At 37.3% G+C, this 24,741-nt stretch overlaps 2 protein-coding genes across 4 annotated transcripts in view; one reads left to right on the forward strand and one right to left on the reverse strand.

The window, feature by feature from the left end:
* LOC129349981 (uncharacterized) overlaps nucleotides 1-1,157 on the forward strand; it is a 5,406-nt gene extending 4,249 nt beyond the window's left edge. For both annotated transcript variants that reach the window (XM_055014985.1, XM_055014986.1), the window contains one exon: nucleotides 662-1,157. In XM_055014985.1, the coding sequence (XP_054870960.1) occupies nucleotides 662-738 (77 nt within the window). In that variant the 3' untranslated portion in view covers nucleotides 739-1,157. The remainder of the gene's footprint in view (nucleotides 1-661) is intronic.
* LOC111571617 (RCC1 and BTB domain-containing protein 1-like) lies at nucleotides 480-23,185 on the reverse strand. Of its 2 annotated transcripts, none has more exons than XM_023274875.3 (12): nucleotides 23,046-23,185; nucleotides 15,989-16,289; nucleotides 14,197-14,347; nucleotides 13,946-14,112; nucleotides 11,549-11,707; nucleotides 11,346-11,453; nucleotides 9,027-9,169; nucleotides 8,741-8,931; nucleotides 6,254-6,380; nucleotides 6,005-6,156; nucleotides 5,790-5,920; nucleotides 480-4,564 (listed from the first exon to the last, which is right to left on the reverse strand). In XM_023274875.3, the coding sequence occupies exons 2-12, from the start codon at nucleotides 16,112-16,114 to the stop codon at nucleotides 4,424-4,426; spliced, it is 1,596 nt and encodes a 531-aa protein (XP_023130643.1). In that variant the 5' UTR covers nucleotides 16,115-16,289; nucleotides 23,046-23,185; the 3' UTR covers nucleotides 480-4,423. The 2 variants fall into 2 exon arrangements, with proteins under 2 accessions (XP_023130643.1, XP_054870958.1); XM_055014983.1 differs by lacking the exon at nucleotides 23,046-23,185 and adding an exon at nucleotides 22,689-22,820.
* Between the last annotated feature and the right edge of the window lie 1,556 nt (nucleotides 23,186-24,741).

Below are 24,741 nucleotides of genomic sequence, written 5' to 3' on the forward strand. Positions count from 1 at the left end.
CTGACATTAGTGCTGTTGCTGATCAAAGGAAGTTCATATATAATATGTTAAGTGACAGCTAGGTATGAAGATGAAAGTCACTGACAGAATTAACCCATTTGTCTACCATTTCCATATGTAACCTTCACGTTGTGCAAGAGTCTAGTTTGAATGTTTTCTCCTAAGCAACAGCAGAGAACACTTTGTTTCTACAGTCCTGCATCGACTCTTATTTTGCGAGACTTCATGGAAATTAGATGAGCTGCAGCTGGGACTCATTTTAATCTATTGTCTAAATACCTCATTTAATTGAAAAACTGCAGTGACAAATGCTTTTGTGGTCATGAAGGTTAATTTGTTCTGGGCTTAGTTGGTGTCCCCCCCATAATCTGGCTAAATATAAATACAGCTCTGGCAAAGTGCCTTTCTCTGCCATCAGTAACAATTTGAGTGCTCTGCTTTTGTGTGAAATCATGCAGCAAAAGAAAAAACATTTCAAGAGTAAACAAAAATGTGTTTTAATGTAGAAATTATTGCTCCATAATTGTAATAGAAGAGCAAGTGGAGTTTTCATTTTTATGACATTGAACTTTTTAAATGATAGTAGGTCTACGAGCACAACATTCAACACTAATGTTTGTTTTAATTATCCTTTCTAAATGTCACCTCACTGTGGTTACAGAGTTACAAAAGAAACAGATTGAACTGCAAAAGGCAGCGGCAGCTATGAAAGATGCTGTCTCAGCGCTGAGGAAATGAGTCTACGAGCAGCTACTGCAAGAATGTGGACATCTGCTACACTTTACTTATTCTTGTTTTTTTACTCTGGAAGTCCCGGTATTGTTTTGTACTTAAACTTTGTCATATTTTTAATTTTTGAATGTTTTATGAAAACGGTATATTTATATTTTTATTGATAATGTAAGAGTCGTGACAGTGACGGATGGACAAAACTGTACCGATATCTAGCAAGCCTTGAGGAAAACAGATTTAATTTTTAAAAACCTAAAATGTGAAGAATTTTTGTGTTGTTGAAATAATAAGTTTGAAATAAAGAGTAAGTTGAAATAATGAGAAGAATTTGAAAAACTGAGCAAGGTGTGGTTAAAGATGTCATTGCCAAACAGTTGGAGTTGCATATCCTGTTTGATGTATAATAAAGGAAAACTCTTTTGTCATGTTGCAATCACATTCTATATTTTATACGCTATGGTCCGTATTTTTGGTAAAGATTCATTTTTACTTTCTGGTCACCTCATGCAAAAACAAACCTCTGTTGTGTTACTGACCTGTAAAACCCAATTATACCTTCTCTGATGTTTACCAACACATGAAAACTCCCTTCTTTTCCATTTTGGGTTAAATGTAGTAAGTTTGACAACTCAAAACGTATTTTTTTTAACTTAAAACAAGCAGATCAGTCATTTTATTTGCTTGTGGAGGTCACAAAATTTAACTGGCACTTCATAATACTCAGTATCAATAGACACAATTATTCATTTTGAATGTCCTGCATAGATATGACTAAATATGCTCTTCAAAATACACACAGCAGTAGTGCAGAAGTCTCTAAAATAAACATAATAAATGCTAACAATGTAAAATGACATTTTCAACATACAGTAGATAAATCGTGCAGATGGGGAAAAAAAACCCAAGACCACACAACCTAAGCTTCTTCTGCAAGGCCGCATATCTCAAAGGAAAGTTTCTGTTTAGTTCAACTTGGCATTTTCCACCCTTTATCTGTGGCTACTGTGGCTTTAAGGCCTTGAATCAGGCTGATTTCTGCTTTCCGTATCTCTCCAAGGGACTACGTGGCGTAAAATTCATCATCTGTCCCTATAGACTCCTCTGAGAAGTCACAAAATGAGCATCTGCAAGCAGAGACTGCACATAGATCAGCAAAACAAATGCTGCAGAACCTGTGCGAGGGCATTTTCTGTCATCCACACCTTTTAAATTCATCACTCTAGGAGTTGTGCTTGGGAGTCTTTGATTTGTACATTCTGTCCACGATGGTGCCCAAACACAGTGGAGACTTCTGAACTCCCTAAAGTGTCCGAACACTGTGCTCTGCAGACCTCACACTGAAAGCCCAACAGTCCAACCTGTAACCAGCTGCTCTGACTCTATCTCCTCTATCACAGCCAGCCTTCCAGACACATCTGGAGCCCGGTGGGTTTTCAAACTGACCGGCAACGCAACACATTTATGTAGCAGACAGACCTGTTGTCGTATGCATAGAAGCACATGTGCATCTACGGTCTGCTTTCAAAGTCTGCACAGGACAAAAACCGTTACTCGTCTTCAGGCCGGTGTTATACTTTAGTGTCTGAGTGTTGGAAATTTTGTCACCAGCCCAAGTTAATGCAGACCTCATGTTCATGTGAATGTCCATGCTCCGTCCCAAATTAGTTTCTTCAAGGACACTAGAGCAGTATCGCGAATATTTGACAGTGACTTGAGTACATAGATGTCAGTCTGAATCTGTATGGAACAGAGTCCGCCAAGCAGACAAGGAAGTTCTGTCACAACCGCTATACATCTGCAGTGTCAACAAAGCAGTGTAATACTCCCTTGTTGCTACTTTCTAGTCCTGCTTGGATAACAATGTCTACATATTCCACACATGCACACTACTGCCAAGCTAATGCTGCAGTGTCTGGACACAAAAACTGGGCTGCAAGTAGACTTCTGCAGACCCTCTCTTATTCACATCCCCTGCGTACTTGTGGACACAAAGCATATAAAGATTAATTAGTGGTTTCTGCATCCTCACACAGGGAATGGTACAGACTTTGAAAGCAATTAGCAGGAGCTTCCTGTAGCCTTCCAAAGAAAGCTAGTTTCTATATGAAGCATTTTAAATGTTTGTTTTTGTGTCTGATTGAAGGGAAACAGACTTTAGCAGCCTAAAGTCTGTCACCAGGGGATACTTGCTGCCAGACATAATCATGACGACTTTCACTGTGGTCACACTAGTCTTCTGAGAAAACTGCAACTAAATCCAGTAGTGGAGGGTTAAAGTAATTACATTTTGAAGGTTGGCTGTATTACATGATCCGGTGTACACTGTTGAGGAGCTAAATCAATTGGAAGACAGGTCACAAAAGATGGAGGCAAAAAGAGAATAAGGTGTTCCTGCACTCACTGCTCTGCTGCTGAACTTTGACTGCAAAGAGTCAGAAAATTTCCATGAATTCATGGATGAAAGTAATCCTAACTGTGGAACTACGACTAATGAATCTTTGATAAACATTGCCATCAAGGAGCTGGTGTTTAGTTTCACCTCCCTAAAAACAGCTAGAAGAAAAGACCAAGAGCAGGCTGACTGAACACTAAGCTCTCTATACTGTAAGAAACGCCTCAATGAAGTTCTCAAAAAGGCTGTTTGAGTCTTTTCTGTGTTTACTTTTAGTCACAATTAAGTGCAAATGTTTAAGATGATTAATGTAAAAGTCGTCTTTCTTTGGAAAGCTGCAGGGAGCTCAGGCTAAATGTCGTTCTTAAATAGTTTTGTGCGACTCATCATTACCCTGAACCTCTACAATGGAGGTGAATGCAAACACTTAAAGCCACAACAGCCACATGAATAGGAGCTATTGACCATAATTCTCCTTCGTTTTAATGGTTCTATACATTTGTATCCACTGACAACCGGGTAAATTTAACTGAATTGTTTTGTGGGGTAAAAACAGACTTTAAAAAAAAGCTTTTAATGTTGTGGAGCAGTCGCTATCCACAATAACACAATCCAGCCTGTAGCATCCACAAACTAAGACTGAACCTAACTGTGTAACTTGCATCCTTGGACAGAATATCAGGCCTCAGCACTGCAGCTGTGGAGGCCAATAGGACTAACATTCACTGAGTTCAATTTGACCTAAACAGATTCAATCCAGCCTTGAATGCTGGAGTATTAACATCAGTGTTCACACTCCAAATGGTTTTCTATCCTCACATCTACAAGTGCAAAGAGTCTCATATCTCAGCCTAAATACCGTGAATCCAGATGGCACATCCAAACTAGGATATTCAAAACACAAGTGCAAACCCTGGAAGTACCGTAACTTGGTCAACTCAACAGAAAAATAGAAAACACAAAATGATATCAGGCGACTGGCCAGAACCTTTCAAGTTAAAAAGAAATAACTCGATCAAGCAACAGCATGCTCCGTGACGCATTTAAGCTCCCACTTTACACAATGTGTGTAAATGAGCAGGCCAGGCACTGTGGGAAACAGCCACTGTATGTAACGATGCTGCTACCTGTCAGCTCATCGTTTCAGTATGTACAGCTTCTCATCTGGAATGAGACGAGTAACAGATTCAACAGTGACGATCTAAAAACTTCTGTCATTGAGAGGTGATGACGTACTTGGAGAAATCACTCCTGGAGTCCTGCAGCATCCTCTGCTCCGATCATCACCTCGGCTTGAGGTCAGTTTTTAAAGGCTCCACAGCGACTGGCTCGACAGATGAAGTCTTTGAGCAGATTGCCGTCGATCTGCCAGAAAGCGGTGGTCTGGGTCACCTCGGTCAGGTGATTTACGCAGAACTTGAAACAGAATTCTTCCAGGTCCTGAATGACAAATAAAAAGACATTCATTCAGAGGCATTTTCAATAACTCAGAAATGTTTTGGTTGTCTGCAAGGTGATGTTCTCACACGTCCAACACAATGGAACAAATATACCTTCAAATACATCCAGACAGCGACTTCGGAAGGTAGCAGCTGGTCAGTTTAACTTAACCCTCCTGTTGTCCTCATTTATGGGCAACAAAAAATATTGTTTTCTTGTCTGAAAAAAATCCAAAAATTCAGCAAAAAAATTTCTGAAAATTTGCAAAACCTTCAGGAAGAAAATTCCAATAATTCCTTAAAAGTTTTATTTTTAAAAACATCCCCCAAATTTGGCAAGAAAATTCTTGTAAATATTTTCAAAAAATTTGTAAAAATCTTCCAAAAAAATCCTAAAAATATCTATGGTGATTCTATATATATCAGTAAAACTTCTGATATTTTCTTTAAGAACATTCACATAAAAATCAACCAAAAATCCAGTGAATTTCACTGGATTTTTGGTTGATTTTTATGTGAACGTTCTTTTTACTGATATATATGGAATCACTTTAGATATTTTTTTGTGAATGTTCTGAAGAAACATTTTTAACATTTCTTTTTTCCACCAAAAAATGTTCAAAGATTTCCCAAAAATGTTGAAAATGTGGACATCAAAAGTTTCACTGTGAAAATATATATTTTTTCCACATTGGTCAGTTTTGACCCGCAGGACAACACGAGGGTTAACATAAAGACAGGAAGGTGCAGGAACTCACTGGTACCTGGACTAGCTATCCAGAGGCTCCAGGAAGTCTGGAGCAACCAGTCAAGAAATAATCTCCTTAAAACCACTATTTATGTTTTAGTTTTGTACAGATGGAACAAACAAGAGAAAACACTTTAAGTATCCAGCGTTTATGGTACTAGTAGATCGGTTTTGAGCTGTGGAAAGAAGCTAAGCACATCTTATGTACTTGGAATTTATTTGGGTTTTTCCTTCCAAACAAACTTCAGTGGAACCAATCTTATCAAATTCTCAGTAAGAGAATAAATAAGCTTGGTTTTTTTTGATATACTGTTTTTTAAGTATTTTTTTCTTCCTTACTGGACTAAAGAAGTGCAGATTTTGTCCTAACTTTACTCTGGAAAAGCTGTTTTAGATGCAAATTTCAAGATAAATAGACCTTTATCTATTGTGTCCATGGAAGCAGATGATAGTTTGTAGACTGTCGGTGACGACTGACCTCTGCATCGTAACGCACAGCAGCAGACAGCAGAGAGAAGGCGTTTTCCACCGTGATTCCCCTCTTGATGATGTGCTGACATAGACGTTTCAGGCGGTTCTCACAGTATGACGTTGCCAGATCCAGCAGCCCTGAAAACAGTGTCAGAATGAACGTTTAATAATGACACTGATGTGGCAGCAGAGATCATCCTGCTAAGTGTGTGTGAGTCTCACCGATGGCGTCTTCAGGAGGCAGCTCCACGTTGTCAGTGTAGAGGAACTCCAGGAAGGAGCGGTAGACGGGGTAGGAGAACTGGTCTATTTCAATCACCTCCTTCAGGTCTTCATTCCAGTGGGACTGGAACATTGATCTGAAGTGTTCACACCTGCACAGCACCAGATGTAGAACAGATGCAGCTTTTGCGAATACTGATCATATAAGTTCTTGTGACAGTTTTCTGCTTTGTAGTATTGAATCCTGACCTGATTTTGAGAACCGCTTTGTGGACATAGATATATTTGCCATCAACGCAGAACTTGAGGTCAGCTGTCTCTGGGTTGTCAAACTCCTTCTTCAGAGACTGAGCCACGGTCAAGAAGTCGTCGTGCTCTGGAGGGAGGAAACCGGCAGATAAACATCAAGCTAAAGGAAAGAAAACTGCAGCAGTGGCTTTAACCACTCGTCTTTCTGCAACTCAGACAGGAAGCATCACCGGTTTCCTACGTGCTTTATTTTAGAAGTAATAATCTCCTGATCTCCTGTTTCTGGCAACTAACCCTGTAATATGGATCACATTTATAACAACTAAATGGTAATCTAGTGTGACCTAAAGTGCACATTGGGTCAGCAGTTTGTCTCCTGGTAAGCAGTTCAACACAGTTCCAGGAGCTTTTTCTGCACCAGACATTTTCATATGTCACAACAGGAGAATCAGAGGTTTAATGAATCATTTCAGCTCCTTTTATGTACGCTGGCTTACAGTCACATGAACAGAGCAGAACCGTTGTTATTGTGATTTAGCAGCACTCAAAAGATCTACTGTAAAAAAAGGAATGCAAGCTGGGGTTAATGAAGAGTTGGATTCATGAAAATTCCTCTAGAAAGGAACAACAAATGTCTTTCAATTAACAAAACTACCTAAAAGCTTATGTTTTGTGTTTTATACAACTATACTATAAATTACTAACCCTACCATATATTTTTAGACTGATTTCACACCTCTGTGGCACCAAAGTTTTTTCTATTTAACTTATAGACCTGAAGTGGCAGAGACTTACTAAATCAGGCTAGCCATCACAGCTGACATTTATCTCTCAACAATCATCGTTTTATTTCAATGTAAATTTTTATTCCAGTGTTTCTTATTGTCTTTTTGTTGTAATTGTTTTGTGATGGTGATATCCACATGGCAGATAATATCTTCCTGAATAAGAGTTTACGCTATTACATAACAAGAAATACGGCATGTGAGTACATGCAAGTAGATTTAATTTGCCTGGTTGTGTGAACATTTAGGAAGCACTGTATCTTATGTCTGCACCTGCCAGTGGACCATCATGATAAGAGCAACTAAAACAAGAAAAGCACTCAGAGAGCTCAGTCCTCCTCCAAGGCTGCTTAGTCGTTGGATCATTTCCGACGGCTGAAATCTTGAAAACGTTTGTGGCAGAAATCACAGCAACATAGAATGTTTCCATTTAATATAGATGTACCCACAAACAAAATGACCTTGCACTGAGTACAGGTGTGTGTTCTGCATGTGTATGTTATGTACGGATACCAAATCACATGACCTAAATATGTAGCAGGCGGTGGGAATTGATGGGATTCAGAAACACCCCCATAACTTAATCAGTTGTTCCTTGGATCATTTCCAACAGATTCTACTACAAAGTCCCAAAAAGTGGGACTTTGTAGTAGAATCACAATCATGTGATCATCAGCAGGTAGCTGACGTGTGTTCACTTGTTGTCATGGTTACAGTGACGCCGTGCCGCTATCTCACAATGATACAGAAATCTTTAACAAATCTCCACATTTGTCCAAAATTATTACAAATTTGTCCAGAACTTGCTCAAAAAAATCCTCTTCGACTGTTCACAATCTGTCCAAAGTGAGTTAAACATCTAGGATAGTTTAATCAAAAATTATTTTAAAAGGGTCCAAAATGACTCCAGTTTGACCTCATAAAATAAGTGTGTTCTCTAAATGTTGTCAAAATTTGTCACAAGTGACCTGAAATATGTGCAAAATGACTAGAAATTATTCAAATTTGTCCAGAACTTGCTCAAAAAATCCTCCTTAACTCTTCAAAACCTGTCCCAAATGAGTTAATGGTCTAAGATGGCTGAGAAGGGTTGAAAAAATTGCTAAAAATGGGTCCAAAAATACTTTAAAATGTCTTCAAACTGTAAAAATTTTCTTTAAAAAGTAGGAATTATTCACAGCTACAGTTTCAGAAACATTCGTGGTCCTCAGCAGTGGATTTCTAGTAGAATCACAATCGTGATCGTCAGCAGGCAGCTGATGGAGTGTTCACTTGTTGTCAAGGTTACAGTGACGCTATCTCGCAATGATGCAGAAATCTTTAACAAATCCGTGCATCCAGACTATAAGCTGCATCACTGCCAGAATCTAATCACTTGGTCCTTGTGTCATTTCTGACCTTCCCTGAAAATTTCATCCAAATCCGTCGGTCTGTTTTTGAGTAATGTTGCTGACAGACAGACAGACAGACAGACAGACAGACAGACAGACAGACAGACAGACAGATGAACGTACACCGGTCGTGACATAACTCTGCTGTTCCTTGGCGGAGTAATAATATGCAAACACCACTGCAGGAAAGACATATGTGCACATAATTGTATCAGAACAATGGATTGAAAAATATCCTCAAGAACTGTGAATATCGTTCATCCCTACTGAATAATTACTACCACTTTTGGGCATAAGAGCCCCATTCTTACCCATGGAAAGGAGCCTCCACATCACCGAGGGGGTGGCGAAGCATGCAAAGGCATCGTCGGTGCAGGTGAAGTGCGTGAGGTGAGGCAGCACTATGGACTGACCTCTGCACTGCCCCCACATGTACACCTGACCACTCTGGGTCTTAGCAGCTGATGTGTGCGTGGAGTGGCAGGCAGCGATTTCTACAATCCTGTTCAAGAACCCACAGAAGAGAAGACAGTCAGCGGTGGTGCAGTGACAGGCGGATTTATTCTGTTTGTGGTGTGTGTCGCTAGTTTTTCTCACCTCTCTTTCTCAGTCATGATCTGAACTGGGCTCAGCTGGTTGCTCTTGTTCCCGGTGCCCAGTTGTCCATATGTGTTGGCACCCCAAGCGTAAAGCAGCCCCTCGTCAGTCAGTGCCAAGGAGTGGGCATAGCCTGAGACGATCTAGAGAGGAGAAAAAAATAACCTTCAGATGTCAAACCCACCATTTTAACATGCCAACCAATTAAAATGGAAATGGATTAGTCTGACTACACTGGAAAAATGCCCCTCTCAAAACAAGAAAAGAAAACTTATTTCCAGGAACTTTTACCTTGAAATAAGTGAAAAAATCTGCCAATAGAACTAGTGAAAAATGGCTTGATAAGATTACTATAAATAAGATGTGATATTTAGAATATTGAGATCTCAGAATTAACTGGGAAAACTTATTTTAATCTATATTTTACCAGGACTGTCAAGCTTAGGTGTCTTAAAATAAGCCAGATATGCTGAAAGAATTAGCAGTTTTTCACTCAAAAATAGATTTTCACTTTCATGTAACCTCCTAATCTGAGATGTATTAACCCTCATGTTGTCTTCATTTATGGGCACCAAAAAATATTGTTTCCTTGTCTGGAAAAAATCCCAAAAAATCAGCAAAAAAAATTGCCCAAATTTCCATTCCATAGAGATTCAGACTGACATCTATGCACTCGAGTCACTTGTCAAATATGTGCGATACTGCTCTAGTGTCCTTGAAGAAACTAATTTGGGACGGAGCATGGACTGGTACTGGTGACAAAATTTTCAACACTCAGACGCTTAACCCTCCTGTTGTCAAGCAAATTTGCTGTTTTTTAAACTGTAAACTTTATGATTTTTGATGCTTTGTGAGACAACACACAGTATCACATTCAGCTTTGGGTGCTTTACTAAATGTATCTGTTACTTATCCTATAAAGGATGCCAAATTTGAAAACACACTTTTGCTGATGTCTTGATAAACGCAGAAGAATAAAGTGAACAAAAACTCAACTAGGTTCAGTTGGGTTTCTATTGCTCTGGCAAACTGAAAAGTAAACTAAAAAGTGCAAGATCTGATCACACTCGGAGGTCCTGCAACTCAAAAGGGTCTGTGTTGGTAATTTGAATAATTAAACCTAAGAGCAAACTCTGCCTCAGCATTCATGTTTAACCAAAAGTTAATTCAGCTATTTTTGTGAAGCAAAGGATGACTTGCAGGAAATGGAGCTTCGATGTGTAATTAAACTTCAAAGTGACACTATTATCTGCTATTCTTTTTTAGTATCCACTGTTTCCATCTGTTCTTTGTCCCAGTGAATCTATTAGTCTCTCTTTCCATAAAAGTTTTTTTTCACATTTTCTGTGTGGAATATTCATATGTCTCAAATGAGAAAGTTATTTTGCTGCAGCAAGAATTTTAACGGCTATCCCAACACTTAAATGACATCTTAAATCCTTCAGTGCAGATTTTTAATGCTGGAAAATGCTGATTTGACAGAGAATGATTTGGTGTGTACATATTGGATTTTCTCTTTATAACCTTTCACATTTTGGACTACACACACCACTGTTTAAAGGTTCGGGTCACTTAGAAATGTCCTTATTTTTTATAAGAAAAGCAGTTTTTTTTACAATGAAGTCTAGACATTGTTAATGTGGTAAATGACTATTCTAACTGGAAACAGCTGATTTTTAATGGAATATCTCCATAGGGGTACAGAGGAACATTTCCAGCAACCATCACTCCTGTGTTCTAATGCTACATTGTGTTAGCTAATGGTGTTGAAAGGCTCACTGATGATTAGAAAACCCTTGTGCAGTTATGTTAGCATATGGATAAAAGTGGGAGTCTTCATGGAACACATGAAGTTGCCTGGATGACCCCAAATCTTTTGAACAGTGGTGTATATCTTAAAAATTACATGTCACACATTAGATTCATGTTTATGGTTTCAGTGAGTAAAGTTCCACTCAGTTTGACTGGACTTCTGTCTGCAGGACAGGTGAGTTCACTGTGATGTTACCTTTTCGGTTAATATTAATACTAATAATAATTAGAGCCTCTGTTTTTACTCCTGCAGTTTAAATCCCGTCTGCAGCATCGTGCTCGTCGTATGTTATGGGTCTGCTGATCTCTGAGCTTAAATTCTATCCTAAAGATTTGTTCACATTTAGTCAAACTGTCACATTAAAGCAGCAGAACTATCAGTGAGCAGCTGCTGTCTGCAGGAAGTCATCGGCAAAGCGACACTGATACTGAAGGAAACCTAAAAACAGACAGATTCTCATTGGAGTTCTGTGTATGTTTTATACATGCATGTGCACTGAGATTCACCTGTTGCACGCATAAACCCTGCAGACCTACAAGTCGACAGGGAGTGAGCTGGTTCCCGTTATTTCCAAGTCCGAGCTGCCCATTGCCATTGTAGCCCCAGCCGTACACCTGCACAGACGCAAACAGACACATGAGAGTTGTTGCAGTCAGAGCAGGATATCATTTTATATATTTATAGCTCTGAGTACAAATGAAACATTCACCTCTCCATTATCCACGACTGCCAGCGACGAGGTCTGACCGCAGACGATGCTGACGGCCAGCTTGTTCTGCAGGCAGCTGGACACCCTGCGGGGCGTCGGCTGGTTCGCTGTGGAGCCCGAACCCACCTGACCACAGTTGTTGTAGCCCCACGCATACACCTGCAGAAAAGAAGTTAAAAAGTGAGACACCAAATGATAGAGAGGGATTCTATGAAAAGCTGTGAAAGCAGGACACTTTTTGAAATGGTTACCAGGCTTGAATATCACTCATCTCCTCAATTAATCTGACTGCACTGCAAAAACTCCAAATCTTACCAAGTCTATTTGCCTTATTTTTAGTCAGAATGTCTCATCCCACTTGATTTGAGATAAATTCACTTAACAAGTGACATTTCAGCAGGTGGAGGGACTTGTTTTAAGACAATGCATCTTAAATATCTTGTTAAGTCAAGCAATCTTGAAATTATCTTGTTTTGAGTTGAATTTTACAAGAAAGTTCAAAATAAGTTTAACCCTGGTGTCGTTTTAAAGTTTTAAAGTTTGAAAATGTGGAAAAAAATATATTTTCACAGTTTTGTGAATGTTCTTAAAGAAAATATTAGAAGTTTTACTGATATATATGTAATCAAATTAGATATTTTTAGGATTTTTTGGAAGATTTTTACTCATTTTTTGAAAATATTTACAAGAATTTTCTTCCCAAATTTGGGGGATTTTTTTTTAAAAATAAAACTTTTAAGGGAAACTTTTAAGGAATTATTGGAATTTTCTCCCTGAAGGTTTTGCAAATTTTCAGAAATTTGGGGAATTTTTTTTGCGGATTTTTTGGATTTTTTTCAGACAAGGAAACTGTATTTTTTGATGCCTGTAAATGAAGACAACAGGAGGGTTAATACATCTCAAATTAGGAGGTTACATGAAAGCAAAAATCTATTTTTGAGTGAAAAACTGCTTTTTTTTTTTTTTTTTTTTTTTTTAGCATATCTGGCTTATTTTAAGACACCTAAGCTTGACAATCCTGGTAAAATAGAGCTTAAAATAAGTTTTCCCAGCTAATTTTAAGATCTCAGTATTCTAAATATCATATCTTATTTCAAGAAATCTTACCAAGCCATTTTTCACTTGTTCTATTGGCAGGTTTTTTCACTTATTTCAAAGTAAAAGTTCCTTGAAATAAGCTTTTTTTTCTTGTTTTGAGAGAGGCATTTTTTCCAGTGTGTTCTCATGGCGTCACAGAGAACATAACTCATCCTCACTTGTACTCGCTGCTCCAGCTTTTACAGCCCTTTAGCGGAGGTTAAATTGTGGCAAATATTTCCTTTATGTGTTCAGCATCTGAGTATCTTAATACTAAGAAGTAAATAAGCCACTGGCTGCTGTGTTTATGCAATAAATGATGATGATTTTGTTGTGTATCAGCTGTATTGAAACTCACATTAATACACTGCAGCTTAAAGGAAAAGTGCAAAAATATAAAAAGTAGACTTATTTACAGGCATTAAAACTGGAAACAAGGGGGCAAAACTAGGCTTGCTGAGCCAAACTAAAGCTCACTGTGAGAGAAGCAGTTTGAAGTACAATAGATTCCTTATGGCTGAGCTTAGTTTTCCAGGTTTTCAGTTCAGAGGGATCAGCTCCAGCTGTGATCAGGATCCTAAAGCTGAGTCACCTGTGTATTTAGAGAGGTTTTAAACATGCTTCTATACAACTCTCTGCAGAATTTTGTTGTAAAAATGTAGACGCTCACTTCTCCCGAGTCAGTCAAAAATATTTTATACACTACTTTTGTTAACCCTTAGATGCAGGAATGATTGGACCCTACACTCTTCCATAAGTTGTGTTATTATGCCATTTTGGTTCAGAAAAATCATTTTTATTATTGTTTGTTAAAGTTTAAAAATGTGGGAAAAAATACATATTTTCACAGTGAAACTTCTGATGTCCACATTTTCTACATTTTGGGAAATCTTTGAACATTTTTTGGTGGAAAAAAAGAAATGTTAAAAATGTTTCTTAAGAACATTCACAAAAAAATCAACCAAAATCCAGCAAATTTCGCTGGATTTTGGTTGATTTTTTTTGTGAATGTTCTTAAAGAAAATATTAGAAGTTTTACTGATATATATGGAATCACTTTAGATATTTTTAAGATATTTTTTGGAAGATTTTTACTCATTTTTTGAAAATATTTACAAGAATTTTCTTGCCAAATTTGGGGGATTTTTTTAAAAAATAAAACTTTTACGGAAAAGGAATTATTGGATGACAACAGGGGTACAACAGGAGGGTTAACCTGACCGTGTCATTATAGAGGTTTCAAATTTTCTTCAATAGCGCTCTACGCAGAATATTTTCATGATAAAAGTAATCTTTTTTTTTTTAGCCCTGGACACTCACTTCCCCCGAGTCGGTCAGAGCCATGGAGTGGTGCGAGCCACAGGCCACCTCTGTGATCTTCTTATTGAGCAGGTTGGCAGACACCAGCACTGGAGCGACGCCTTGGTTGGTCGTCCCGTTTCCCAGTTGGCTGTAGCCATTATGGCCCCAGGCAAACAGCTCTCCATCTGAAACACACACAGATTAGTCAATCTGCTGCACTTTCTAATCCAAATGTGAAGAGGAGGATTACATGTTCTGTTGAAGCTAACCCTCTGTGGCCAGCAGGATGTGGGGTCCGCTGCCATAGCTCAGGCTGACCACCTTCCTGCCACTCAGGAAGTCCAGCTTCTTGGGCACTATTGTGCTCTGGCTGTCTCCTGTTCCCAAGCAGTTGCTGCAGTTCAGCCCAAACACGTACACCTGAGCGTGGAGGGAGAAAATATGTAATGTGGATCAGTGATAAGGACAGCTAAACAGAGAGCAGTCAGCTGAGTAGGTAACAGGTCGCCTTTCAGACACACAAACAGCAGCAGCAGCAGCAGGAGGTAGAGGTCTGGTAGCACCAAGCCAAGATATAATAACAGCACTGACACAAAGAGGTGACAGCAGGATGAGCCTGGAGGGCATTTCTGATCTGACTCCAGCATGTGTTCAGTATTAAATCTACAATTATGCAATAAATAATCACATGAAGATGATTTCTAAATAACTGGGTTACTATATTACATCATCATTCCTATTTTCTTGACAATAGGAGTCATTTTCATGTCATAATATAATGCTTTATTTTGAAATCTCTATTTTTACAAACAATAATTTAATATTGTCATTTTTTATGACAGTGGTGTTCACTGTTCCCATCATCTTTTACGAAATCACATGTTCCCCGTCTCTGAGCTACCAAATGCTGTTAGATTTAGTTGTTTTCTCCTGACTAAAACCTTGCTAGTGTTGTATCTACTTGGTGCCACACCTTCATCAGGCAAACAGTAATAGTAATAGACTGTTAGCCTGATGAAGGCTTAGCACCAGAACATTGCACCAATAAATGCATCTTTGCAAGTTAGACAGCTTGCTGGAGTCTGATTGACTTAACTGCCTCATGAAATAGATGTGCAAAGAGCTCCTCTGGGTTTAAATACTTCATTATAGATCATAAAAGAGCAGACTTGTGCTTATGTGTTGATATGGGGGCATAAGACATGATTTAATGTTATATTATTGCCTGGCAGTTATGTGACAATGCATCTTAACCCTCCTTCATTTATAGGCACCAAAAAATATTGTTTCCTTGTCTGAAAAAAATCCAAAAACACAGCAAAAAATTCCCCAAATTTCTGAAAATTTGCAAACCTTCAGGAAGAAAATTCCAATAATTCCTTAAAAGTTTTATTTTTAAAAAAATCCCCCAAATTTGGCAGGAAAATTATTGTAAATATTTTCAAAAAAATGAGCAAAAATCTTCAAAAAAAATCCTTTTTAACATTTCTTTTTTCCACAAAAAAATGTTCAAAGATTTCCCAAAAATGTTTAAAATGTGGACATCAGAAGTTTCACTGTGAAAATATATTTTTTTCCCCACATTTTCAAACTTTAAAAGGGGTCAATTTTGACCCACAGGACGACACCAGGGTTAAGTGATAGTGATGTAACAAATTAGTTTCTACAGGGAGCAAATAAGTAAAATATTGCATTTCCTCTTTATAAAGTAACATATAATACGTTACTGACCAGCAGTGAAGAGTCTCATCTCACCGTTACTACACTGTTTTTAAAAATATAATGCAGTCTAAGCATCCTCCGTCGTAGATTTCCTAACATACGTGTGTTTTTCCTCTTTTAAAATTTAATGTGAATGTGGTGTGAACAGTATTTAACAGCAGGTTTTATGGAAGCTCCAGAGGGTGCTTAAGAAAATTATAGTGCTCTAAATTAAATGTGATTACAGCTAAAACAACCCAAAAATGTCCTCTACCTCATAGCTATGCACCACATAACTTCTCCAAACAACCTAAACCCTTTACATCATTCCTGGCATGACTTTTCCTTTGGACCCCTCACCTCGTCATCGTTGGTGATGTAGATGGCCTCATTGGCGGACGTTCCAAACACGCACGCTTTCCGTATGGTTGAAAGCTCCTGAGGCCCCATCAGGCTGAAAAGGGGCCATTTGGTTACATCCACCATGATGTGCTCACTGTAATACTGCAGCAGGGACGGCAGGTTGGAGGGATGAACTTCAGTCTGACGGCAGGGCAGGGGACGAGGGCAGGGGGACGGTCTGGATGGACGAGGCTGCCAGAGCTGCTGCTAGAGCTGCTGCTAGAGCTGCTGCCAGAGCTGCTGCAGTCACTGCGGTGAGCTGGTGTGAAAATACACACAGAACAGACACTTATTAATACAAGAGTCTCAGCTGGGAGAAGAAGAACTACATAATTCGGTGCTGTCACAAATTTCACAGTAAAGCTAACATATATACGCTATCAATCCCCCAAGGATCAATAGATTATAAGGATCATTCCAGAACTGGAGGACACTTGGGCTTCAAAATTTTTTGAAAAACAAACCTTTTCTTTTACGATTTCCTGCTACATATTTATCAATAATAGGTAATAAACTATCAAAGGCTTGATTGGCTCAGCTTCCACATCAATGGTAGCATTTTTATTCCATGTTTTATGTGTCATTTACTCTACTCTACTCTAATCACAGTAACAGGGTCGCAAATCCATACTAATGTTAGCTTTTTTGCCCGCCGGACAAACTTACTGATGGAAAAAAGTAAAGAAAAAAGTAAAAAGAATTTGTCTTATCCTGATAATATGCATAACAGGGTTGCATGAGGTAGGGTGAGACAGTCAATCGAGGTTAGCAATGTTATGAAAATATGAAAAATAGAAGACAGGACATAGCTTTGCTCTACTCATTCTTTAGGAAAGCTGTTTGATGATGTTGACGACAAAATTGAGACATAAAATGACAAAAATGAGACATAAAATGACAAAAACAAGACATAAAATGACAAAATTAAGACACAAAATTACAAAAACAAGACACACCTTACAAAAACAAGACATAAAATGACAAAAACAAGACACAAAATAACTAAAACAAGATATAAAATGACAAAAACAAGACATAAAATGACAAAAACAAGACACAAATGATAAAGACAAGACATAAATGATAAAAATAAGACATGATAAAAACAAGACATAAAATGACTAAAATGAGACATAAAATGACAAAAACGAGACACAAAACGACAAAAAGTAGGCACAAAATGACAAAAACGAGACACAAAATGACCAAAACAAGACACAAAACGACAAAAACAAGACATAAAATGACAAAAAGACAAAAATGACTAAAACAAGACACAAAATGACTAAAACAAGACATAAAATGACTAAAACGAGACACAAAATGACAAAAAGTAGGCACAAAATGACAGAAACAAGACACAAAATGACTAAAACATCATCAACAGGTTATGTTAACATGTTTTGGGACACAGGTTTCATGCATAATAATTATTCTTTAAATATTATGTTGATTAAAATTTTTTTTGCATAATTGCAAGAGACAATGAAAAGAAAAAAAGGAGATTTAAATTTCATTTTAACTGTTTTACTTGAGATTAAATTTGGTCATCTTCAGGCTGAGACAGAGAAAAATGGCATTGAAAGGGGGAACCCCAGACTTATTTGGTATTTTAAAAAATATTTTCAAACATTCTTTTCTCCTAGTTTTTTAGATTTGGTCTCAGGACAAGTAAATTTACACAACAACTGCATGCTTTAATATTTTGCACATGGATTATTTGAAATTTAATGGCTGGGACGTAAAATGTCCATGACAATTACAAAAACAAGACATATAAAATGATAAAAACAAGACATAAAATGCCAAAAACAAGACATAAAATGACAAAAAAAAAGACATAAAATGACCAAAAAAAGACACAAAATGGGACATAAAATGTCCTCCTTTGATGAATAAATAAATAAATAGACCTTGAACCTTCGACCTTCTGATCAGCAGCCCAAAGCTTTAACCACTGAGCCACAGCTACCCTAGTGATATAAAGATTAGTAGGAAACTAAGGTAAACCCACACATGATCTCAGAGGAGATTAGAAGCTAGATCATGAGGTTCAACATTAGCATAAACAGATAAGGGGTGCTACGTGAAAAGCTCCTTGGAGAAACGCTTTTAATTCAATTTCAATTCAATTTTATTTATATAGCGCCAATTAAAGTCAAATTGTCTCGAGACGCTTTACAGAACCCATATGCCTGACCCCCAGAGCAAGCCAAAAGGCGACAGTGGCAAGGAAAACACCCTTTTAACAGGGAAAAAAACCTCGAGCAGAACCCGGCTCTAATGTGGGGGGACCCATCTGCCTGCTGGCCGGGCGGGTTGAGAGGGACAGAAGAGGTAGAGAGGTAGAGATAGAGGGGTAGAGGTAGAGATAGAGGGATACAGATAGAGGGGTAGAGATAGAGAGGTGGGGGGGTGGGACACAAGGACCATAAAACACAGCCACACATCTGAAGCATCCAGCATCCAGCTCTGGGACCAGGGACACTCGGAGAAAGGACACAGGGAGAAACAGAGTGAGTGTAATGCAATAATGGTATATATAGTAAATACAAAGGTAGTTAGAGAAGGGCTCAGTGCATCCAGAGAGGTTCCCCAGCAGCCTAGGCCTATAGCAGCATAACTAGGGGCAAACTAAAGGGACGTCAAGAGGGGAAGTCAGTTTTGCAAATGAAAACACCAGCTCACCCCGTCAGGGTCTCCCAGTCAGCCCTAACTATAAGCTTTGTCAAAAAGGAAGGTTTTAAGCCTGGTCTTAAAAATAGAGAGGGTGTCCGCCTCCAGAACCCAAACTGGGAGCTGGTTCCACAGGAGAGGCGCCTGATAACTGAAGGCTCTGCCTCCCATTCTACTTTTAGAGATTCTAGGAACAACAAGTAAGCCTGCAGTCTGAGAGCGAAGAGTTCTGCTAGGATAATATGGTACTATCAGGTCTTTAAGATATGACGGAGATTGGTTGTTAAGAGCTTTACATGTCAGAAGAAGGATTTTGAATTCTATTCTAGATTTAACAGGGAGCCAATGAAGAGAAACCAATATAGGAGAAATATGATCTCTCTTGCTAACTCCCGTCAGTACTCTGGCTGCAGCGTTTTGGATCAGCTGTAGATGTTTCAGAGAGCTATTGGGACAACCTGATAATAAGGAATTACAGTAGTCAAGCCTAGAAGTAACAAATGCATGGACTAGTTTTTCTGCATCACTCTGAGACAGGATGTTCCTGATTTTCACAATATTTCTCAGGTGGAAAAAGGAAGTCCTACAGATTTGTTTTATGTGCGAGTTAAAGGACGTGTCCTGGTCAAAGATAACACCGAGTGAAACGAGTGAAAATTCTTAGAATTAACATCATGTGAGATGCATGAACATCGCTAAGAGTTACGTCTTGGTGTTAGCTCCCAAATTATTTAGGAGACTTCTGGAGAACAGCTAGAAGGCACCAACAGATGGATGGAATCACAAGAAGAAGAAAACATATTTCGAAAAATAATATATAAATTTTAACCATCAGGGATTTTTCTGCTTAGAGAAAATTTCAGTACTTCTCAAAGACGTTTTAGCCAAGTCCAAAGGAAAATCCCCAACACCGAAACGATAAGAATTGAGAACAAAAAATGATTTTTAGGCTAATTTTATTATTTGGGGATTCATTTACTCTGGGATATTCTATTCAATTCAATTTTATTTATATAGTGCCAATTACAGGTCAAATTGTCTCAAGACACTTTACAGAATATGCATTTTTATTCATCAAATAGTCAGAAATAAAGACAGATTTCTGTTAAATACGGTAAAACAGTCGCTGTCTTCACTGTAAGTGATCAGGTGAGTCACTATAAAAGGGGTGAATAAATAAATCTGTTTTCACTTTGACATGAACAAGTTTTTTTTGTAAAGTCTTGTCAAAAATTCTACATTAAACCGACCATGATTCAAAATAATAAAGCAATAAAAGGGTTGAATAATAATAAACACTGACAGGGTCCATTTTACTGGATTAAGATGGATTAAAATACATTTTTTTTGTTACTTCCTTGAAAAGATTCTGAATGACGGACATGTGATTGCGCGTTTTAACACTGTGGTATTGTTATTTTCCTTATGGAAGAGAACTAACTATTCTTTCCATGACTGATTAGAGTTTTTTCCTGCATAGAGGAATTTTAGGCACACCCAAAAGAAGTTTTAGGCAGAGCCAAAGAAAACTCCCGAGCGTGAATATGACAAGCAAACATTTTTAAAATCAGTTTTGCTAATTTGGCTTTCATGTACTCACACAGAACGGACATTTTTGTTGTGAAATAATCAGAAATAGCAGAAAAACGCAAAACTTTCTGTCAAATAAGGAAACACAGATTCACTGCTTTTCCTGTTTACATGGACCGATAATGTCCTGTAGTCTTCCCCCCTAAAGGCTCATTGTGAGGCAGGAAAATACTGCTGACCACTGCATGTAAAGATGTTTCATCTGTTGACACTAATGACGGGAAAGAGGGGTTTGATCATGTTTCACACAATAGCCAAACCCCGGCCTACAGTAAGAAGGGAAAAAAAGCACAGAAACTAGGCATATACAGCCCTAGTATTGCCTAAGAGTAAATTCTAATATTGCTGCTAGAATACTAAATATTCTTCCAGGCTATGTTGTTAATAAATAGTCATTTACACAAATTAATTCCCACCAACATACACAGTATCAGCCAGTATTTTAGCCCTGTAAAGTCTACTGTTGCAAAAATACATCATCAGTTTTGTTTTTTTATCATTTTCAATTTTATACATATATATATATATATATATATATATATATATATATATATATATATATATATATATATATATATATATATATATATATATATATATATATATGTATATATATATATATATATATATATATATATATATATATATATATATGTATATATATATATATATATATATATATATATATATATATATATATATATATATGGGTCTTACAGGGTTAAAACATCAAATATAGCCCCGAAGAAAAAAATTATCTTTCAATTTAAGTTTTTTTTCCTGCCTTTTTGGAGCTAAAACAACTCACAACATAAAAATGTTTTTATTTTAGATTTTACAGCATGTCCACTGTAGCGGACAACAGAATGGGAAAAAAACAGCAACACTTCAAAATCAAAACAGGCTGACTAGAAAACATGTCGATGTCAATTCATTTTCTAATGAAACTTTAACCCTCCTGTTGTGCTGCAGATCAAATTGACCGATTTTAAAGTTTAAAAAAAATCAATTTCTCAATCAGAAATTGCTGAAATTATTCTTCAGTATGAAATTTCTTCCGCTTGGCTTAATAAATGTAAACAACATATAAAATAAAAATGGTTCATGTCACATATTTACATCTTGAACAGAAGAGATGTCTCGTGTTCATTTATCAACTACATGAAAAGAAATAAAAACAAAAATGTGAAATAAGATCTACAAAAAAACAAAGTCATGTAAAACTACAGTACTTTATATGTAGGTCTTTCCAGTGTATTAAAAAAGCTTCAACGTGCATTTTTAATGAAAACCGAGTAAATTATCCTCTCTGAACCATGATCTGTGAGAGGTAAAGAACACTGCTGCACTAAATATTGATAGAAATGGTTCATTACGGAGTTAATAAAATATAAACAGTATTTATTGGGATTTCTTTGGTTTCTGACACTTTGGGATACTACAGGATTTAATAGGGTAGCTCAGATAGACAGATAGATAGACTACAGATAGACAGACAATAGATAGCTAGATAGATAGATAGATAGACAGACTACAGACAGATAGACTATAGATAGATAGATAGATGATAGATAGATAGACTACAGACAGACTATAGATAGATAGATAGATAGATAGATAGATAGATAGACTACAGACAGACTATAGATAGATAGATAGACAATAGATAGACTATAGACAGATAGACTATAGATAGACAGACAGCAGATAGATAGATAGATAGATAGATAGATAGATAGATAGATAGATAGATAGATAGATAGACAGACGATAGATAGATAGATAGACAGATAGATAGATAGATACACTACAGACAGATAGACTATAGATAGACAGACAATAGATAGATAGATAGATAGATAGATAGACAGACAATAGATATAGATAGATAGATATAGACTATAGATAGACAGACAATAGATAGATAGATAGATAGATAGATAGATAGATAGATAGATAGATAGATAGACTATAGCTTGATTGATAGATAGATAGATAGACAGATAGATAGATAGATAGACTATAGCTAGCTAGCTAGATAGATAGATAGATAGATAATAGATAGATAGACTACAGATAGATAGACTATAGATAGACAACAGATAGATAGACTATAGATAGATAGATAGATAGATAGATAGATAGATAGATAGATAGATAGATAGATAGATAGATAGATAGATAGATAGATATCCACTACAGAGGACATAAATGAATGGCTCGGGTCTCAGGAGGATAAATTCTGGTCTCCTCAGAATTCAAATGAAACTTACTTGGAAGTCAAACCGAAACTTTTCAAATCAGTGAGAGGTGTTGATCTGACTAAACCTGTTGTTGCTGAAAACAGTTTTGTATCCAGAGGACTTAAGGGTTTCTGTGAAAACAGACTTACTGGGTGTTGAAAGTGTCCAGAGCCAGGTCACTGAGGTTTTAATGTTTTGTAACAGCGCTGTTAAACCGACGCTAATTCTCCGTCCAACTGTGTGAGGTGAAACAGCCAGCAGACCCGGGACAGCCACAGAAACCGTTAAACGGACACAGTTAGCTCGCTTTTTAACGTTTGCTATTGTCCCAAAGACATTATTCAGCAAACAGTCCAGCTGACACAACACAGAGAGGCGAGCCGAGCTGCTGCTAGACTGATCCTCTGGGAAAAGTCGCTCTAATCCGCGCTAACTTGCTTTATTTTAACCGGAAACAAAGTTTAACGGCTACATAAGAAGGCTGCTAACGCGTCCGTTAAACTCACCTGTCAGGTTCTGGAGTCGTTAACGGCTCCCGGTTAACGGTGTGACCATGGCAGAGAGCTGTGGTACACCGTCCGTGTGTGTTTTCACTTTCTGCTGAAGCTGCTAGCTCCACTACTGGTATTTACGGAAGTAGGGGGGAAAATAGCATCACGTGATCGCATGGCCACAATAATCGATCGCAGATGGCGTCACTGCTCGAACGATCAGAATCACAACCTGCTTTAATGGAACGAACACAACATACGAGGAGTTTGGTTTCGGCTGTTGGTGTCACCTTAGTACGGAAGCCCGTTTCCACCACTTAACAAAAAACTATAAAAGTCACAAGCTATCATATAATTATGAGATAGTAAGTCATAATTATAAGATAGAAAGTCACTGTGCAGAGTTTGACACCAGAAGGCCGGTGTATCATTTGTGCTCAGGTTTAATATATCATTTTGTGATTTAAAACTATGTAAATAATCTCTGGCACGGTCAGACCATTCTTTAGCACTGATGCAACGCTGTGTAGAATCGTCTGACTGCATCCCACAGGCCAGTTTGTATTTCTTTAACCTTTGTTTCGTTCTGCGGGTCAAAGTTGACCCGATTTAAAGTTTGAAAATGTGGGAAAAAATATATATTTTCACAGTGAAACTTGTGATGTCCACATTTTCAACATTTTTGGGAAATCTTTGAACATTTTTGGTGGGAAAAAATTTTTTTTTAAAGTGTTTCTTAAGAATATTCACATAAAACTCAACCAAAATCCAGTGAATTTCATTGGATTTTGGTTTATTTTTATGTGAATGTTCTTAAAGGAAATGTCAGAAGTCTTACTGATATATATGGAATCACTTTAGATATTTTTAGGATTTTTTGGAAGATTTTTACCAATTTTTTGAAAATATTTTCAAGAATTTTCTTGCCAAAATTGGGGGATTTTTTTTAAAATAAAACTTTTAAGGGAAATTTTTAAGGAATTATTGGAATTTTCTTCCTGAAGGTTTTGCAAATTTTCAGAAACGGTGAATTTTTTTGCTGAATTTTTGGATTTTTTTCAGACAAGGAAACAATATTTCTTGGTGCCCGTAAATGAAGACAACAGGAGGGTTAAACTAATCACAATCGTTTTGGGCAGAGCTAAGAACAGGATGAAGCAACTGTGTTCACTGGAGGAACATTTGCATACAGGGAGGAGAGCACTGTCATTAAAATAATAATTATGTTAAATAAGTCAGAAAGCCTTGGAGTCTGGCCAGTCTTTTCTTCAGGAGGAAATGACATCATGTGGAGCAGGTCATGTGATCTGGAATTAACACACTTCTCCATGTAAAATGTGATATACTGCCAAAAAAGAAATATCTGTCAAGATTATCTCAACTTAATAAAAGAACACAATACAAACTATTTCTGAATCAGCTCATTTTATTATAGTTTAGCTCATTAGAAGGTGGTTGTTATTAAATTGGGACAGTTATTTAGTTGACATTGTAGTGATATCCAGTCATTTTTGATTAATAAGTGATTGTTTCCATAATAATTAATTATGGAATTTGTAAAGACATGATCATAAAAAAACGTGACTTTAAAAAAAAAATGTATGGAAGATACATCCCATGGACTTCAAAAGTCCCTCAGTTGTACATTGATCCTAAAAATGCTGCCTTGAGGACTTTACCATTTTAATTTACAGTTTGCTTTGTTAGCGCA

This window comes from Amphiprion ocellaris, chromosome 11 (genome assembly GCF_022539595.1).
Source record: "Amphiprion ocellaris isolate individual 3 ecotype Okinawa chromosome 11, ASM2253959v1, whole genome shotgun sequence".
NCBI lineage: Eukaryota > Metazoa > Chordata > Actinopteri > Pomacentridae > Amphiprion > Amphiprion ocellaris.

Excerpts from the sequence above, each read along its gene's own strand:
- LOC111571617 (XM_023274875.3), bottom strand. The coding sequence starts at position 16,114 with ATGGTGGATGTAACCAAATGGCCCCTTTTCAGCCTGATGGGGCCTCAG. Across the intron at positions 11,708-13,945 it reads CTCTGACCGACTCGGGGGAA|GTGTATGCGTGGGGCTACAA; the intron begins GTGAGTGTCCAG and ends TCTTTTCTGCAG. Across the intron at positions 9,170-11,345 it reads AGGGTTTATGCGTGCAACAG|ATCGTCTCAGGCTATGCCCA; the intron begins GTGAATCTCAGT and ends TCTCCTCTCTAG.